A 4,889-nucleotide genomic window follows, 5' to 3' on the forward strand; every position below is an offset into this window, starting at 1 on the left:
TATATATATATATATATATATATATATATATATATATGTGTGTGTGTGTGTGTGTGTGAACATATAGGCATAAAGACATACATATATGCCTTCATACATATATAGACATAGAATTTATTTCCTTTAGTTGCTCCATTGTTATCATCATCTTTATAGTCTACAACATTGCTTTCCAGTTTCAACAACACTAAAACTCTTACAGAGAAAGAGAAGAGAGTGGGTGATATAAACAAAACAAAACATGTAGTACTTACTTTTTTCGTTACACTTTTCACTTCATATTTAGTGTCACCTACTATATGTTCCTCTACAATCTTGATTTCTTGGTTGACATTTTTCGTATAAACACTATCAACAAGAGCTTGTAATGTAATGGAACTGAATCCAGTAGACATCTTGGTACCACAGATTGGCTGACCTCCAATATTGTTTCCTCTGTATAGTACAACCAGTGGAACAACTACAGAAGTTCTTGGACATTTCCTTTTAGAAAATGAACCTGTTATACTTGCTTTGAATGATATCTGGCATGCTTTACCATACTTCAAGATACAGATGTAATTTGGTTCAACTCCGATGCTAACTGATAGAGAAACTGGATTTTCTCCTTCAATTAATTTAATATCTGTCGTATTATCAATCTGAAAAAAAAATTGTTTTTCATTAAATATAAACAGAAAAATATTTATTTATTTATACAAGTATGAAATTATTTCAGATAATTCAAATTAGATATTTTGTTTGAATTACTACATGTTGTTGTTAACATATTCCAGTTTGCTTATCACATAAGTTTTGTATGTATATATACAGAAGGAAGGTTCCACATACCTTCACAGAAATATTGTCTAAGCAAAGCCAGTAACACTTATTTATATTTGCTGTAATCAGTCAGTTTCATTAGGTAAAAATCAGTGCAATAAAAGTACCTTACTTACAAAACCATGGTTAGTGACAAGAAGAACATCCAAGTATCAAAAACTATATAAGTCTCATACAACTCATGCCAGCACAGAAAAATTGGATATAAAAGCTGATGATGATACTTTTTGTAAACATTTTAAAGAGCATGTTATGTCTCAAGCTACTGCCATCTACCACCTTCGGATGATATCTACTCAACCGCTACACGACTACTACTCAACAATTAGTCCACTGGCAGTCCACCATTAGTCGACTGTCAATCTACACCTACCACGGTCAGACTACCTCTATTTATATGTCTTAGTCGAGCCTACTTCTTTGCTTGGGGGCGTCAACACAACAGAGTAAATTTTAATTAGAAGGTAAGAAAAATTTGAAATTATTTCAGATAATTCAAATTAAATATTTTGCTTCAATTACTATATGTTGTTGTTAACACATTCCAGTCTGCTTACCACATAAGTTTTCACACTCATGCCTTCTTTATGGCAAGCATTGCATTATTAGAAGAATAAGTTCAGCGCAACAACCATAAATTTGAATATTTGGAGAACATTTGAGTTCTCTTTCCTTGGTGTTTGATAATTAAATATCTGCAGTTAATTTATGATTTCCAATCACACTTTCCTTTGTTTTAGCCATTGGACTGTGGCAATGCTGGAGCATTTTGGTGTTTGAAATGCAAATTAGTTACAAAACACTGTTTTAAGTTCTTCCTTCAGGTTAATGCTGAGTGGGAGCGTTTATGACAATTTAGATATTGTTGGAAGCTGTGGTTTTCACAATGATTCCACGAACACCCTATTTCTAGATATTTACTCAACTATGATGTATGAGCAGAGCATTTTCATCAGCTTTGTAGATTAACCCTTTAGCATTTGTATCCAGCCCAAATATTCTGTATTTTCTTTTGTTCAAACTGGCCAGGTCCAGCCTCTTACACCAACCCTACTTTGTCATTTTAAAAATTAACAATCATAATTGAAATTTCAAAATTATGAGAGAATCCACAATTAATTCAAAGCAATGTGAATGAATAAGCAATACATTTGACAGAACAATCTGAATGATAAAGGATTAAGGCAAACAGAGTAGTGAGCATTATTTAGAGTTACAAAATATAATGGCTATAGTTTTATAGTACAGTCCTCTCATCCTGAGACCATTCTAAGCAGTAATATAGTATTTTAATGCTACAACTTTTAAAGTGCTCCATAAACAGTATACCATAGCATACTGATGTGCAGCTGGATAAAATTATCATCATTCTCATCAGTTCATGTTTTCTTTCTATTCTGGCATGGGTTGGATGGTTTGATAAGATCTAACAAATTGGCAGACCATGTCATGTTTCAATACTTGCTTTCTCATGGTTTCTGTGGTTAGATAGATGCCGTTCTTAATGCCAACAACTTTACACAGCTTTTTGGTGGGTACCAACACTATTTATCGACTAAAGTAAGTACTTAAACATTTTCTGTTGTTTAAATTATTTATAAGCTAAAATATATAAACAAATTTTTTGAGAATCCTTGAAGCTCTCTCAGATTCTGGACAAACATCCTATCAGTGCTATTGCATCATTTCACTTAACAATCCCAATCCTAGACTGGGAACTTATGAATTGATCCTCATGGGATGAAATACAAAAATCAACCTTGGTAGGATTTGAACTCAGAACATAAAAAAACAGGAACAAATAACACAAGGCATTTGATCTGATGCTCTAATGATTTTACCAAATTGTCACCAAGAGAGAAATTATCATTTTGGTCTCAATAAATGAAATACTATTGAAGTACATGCTTTGTTCCTCTTCCTTCTCTTTCTGTAAAGTGTGCTGCAAATGTAACAGTATATGAACCATTGATTCATTATGATAATTAATGTAAGACCATACATCTTTTAGGTGCTCTTTTAGGTTATCATGAACTGAATTAATCAGGTATGATATGAGCTGAGACCAGCGGGGAACAATGAAAAAAATCTAAGATGCATTGGGCTTGGGCCCCTAACATCATTACTCCTTCATATTTTATAAAGGGTGAATATTAGTTGATTAAATCAGCACCACTATTATATTTTACTGACCCCAGAAGAACAAAAGTCAAATTTAATGTTAACAGGATTTGTCTCCAGGACATAAAGAGCCATAACTAAATTGTGCAGAGAATTTTGTCCACTAGTCCTCCAATATTCTACTGATTCTTCTAGTTCACTACAGTTTTTGATGAGGAAAACACCCAACAAAAATATATTTATCAGTCTTAGATTTTACTTACCTTAGTTTCAGAAATAATTACATTACTTCGTTGAGATATTGGTTCACCACAACGGATTGAAGATTTAGCCTTGATGGCACAGGAAACCTATGAAGCAGAGGTGACCAAAATGAAAATTCTTTAGAAACTGTTTTATATAAACATGGAAAAATTAAGAAAATGTTTGAGGCAGAGTTTTCTAGTCAGAGCTCTTCTCAACTCCAACCTTAACTATTTTCAGATAAGGGATTATTTTTAGTTCATAGGTCTTTGAAAATAGAGCAACTGTTCATAATGTCAGTTTTCAAATCTGAGTCAACACATGCACGCACATACACACACACGCATATGCATCTACACAGTTTCTATTCTCCAGATTCACAAACAGAACATTTATTAGCTTGGGGATATAGTAGAAAATACTTGCCTAAGGTTGTGTGTATGCATGTATGTATATTTATAATGTATGAAATGTGTTATGTGCCACTTTCTTTCATTTGTTCATTACTCACTTGTATATATATATATATATATAGGTTAAGTAGTTTGCTTTCTATCCATATAGTTTGGAATTCTTCCGGGTATTATCATCCCATAAGGTATCATGTTCTAGACAGAACAGTCGGGAACAAGATAATAAAATAGAAAACATCTACAGCCAAATTTGACCATATTGAGACTGTTGGATCAAAAAAAATATTGGTGGAACTTAGAAATTAAAGCAGCCGCCAAGTTAAAATACGACCAGCCAGAGATTGTAGTGTAGGACCATGAAGAAAATATATGTTATGTAGTGGAAATCAACTGCCCTCTGGACACCAAAGTGGGTTTAGAAAAATACAAGAGAAAGGGGACATCTATGGACCATTCATACAGAGCTTCATACCTTGGGGCAACAGGATACATACCAACCTGTTGGGAGCAAAGTATGGTTGAACTTGGGATCTTGGGGAGAGAATGCAAATATTTAATTCATAAACTACAAATAATCATGATATCTAAGACAATAAAAATGTGCAAGACCTTCTTCAGATTTCAAGGCTGATGAACAAGACAAGACAGTTTCCTTCTCAACCTTACTGCCAAATAGGGGGCCAGTCAAAATTTATTCCAAACTAAAACAAGAGAACATACGTACATACATACAAGCAAACAAACAAAAATACCCTGTTGTTGATGTTGAAATTCCAATGAAGGAGCCTTGATTCTAGATTAGAAATTGACTCATTCTCTATTGGCAAGAAATCTTGAAATAAAACTGAACAATGACATCCTTACATACACACATATCCATTCAATTTGAGTGTAAAGCAATGTAGTGTGCTTTAGAAAGCTTGTCTACAGTTATTGATTAACAAATGCATTCTATACTGAGATTGTTCATATCACTGAATATAAATCTGGACATTTGTGAATATCTGTAGAGTATGTATAAAGATATGAGCTGATACATGAATGAAGTAGGGTTATTGGACTAATGACAATGGCATAATGTGTTATTTTATATTCTTTTATTCTTTGACATGCTTCAGTCATTTGACCTCAGGCATGCTGGAACACTGCCTTAAAAGGTTTTAGTTGAAGAAATTAACCCCAGGACTTATTCTTTTGGTTTCTTTTATTGAACAGTTAAGTTACGGGAAACAACATTGGTTGTCAAGTAATGGAGCGGGGACAAACACAAAGACACACACAAATATATAT

At 33.2% G+C, this 4,889-nt stretch overlaps 1 protein-coding gene across 1 annotated transcript in view; it reads right to left on the reverse strand.

Annotated features, from left to right (window-relative positions):
• The window catches only part of LOC106880038 (uncharacterized), a 456,507-nt gene that overhangs the window by 11,122 nt on the left and 440,496 nt on the right, over positions 1–4,889 (reverse strand). Inside the window, exons 216-217 of the mRNA XM_014929839.2 lie at positions 3,207–3,293; positions 255–641 (exon numbers count right to left, since the gene is read on the reverse strand). Of these exons, the coding sequence (XP_014785325.2) occupies positions 255–641; positions 3,207–3,293 (474 nt within the window). The remainder of the gene's footprint in view (positions 1–254; positions 642–3,206; positions 3,294–4,889) is intronic.

This window comes from Octopus bimaculoides, chromosome 22 (genome assembly GCF_001194135.2).
Source record: "Octopus bimaculoides isolate UCB-OBI-ISO-001 chromosome 22, ASM119413v2, whole genome shotgun sequence".
Classification (NCBI taxonomy): Eukaryota; Metazoa; Mollusca; class Cephalopoda; order Octopoda; family Octopodidae; genus Octopus; species Octopus bimaculoides.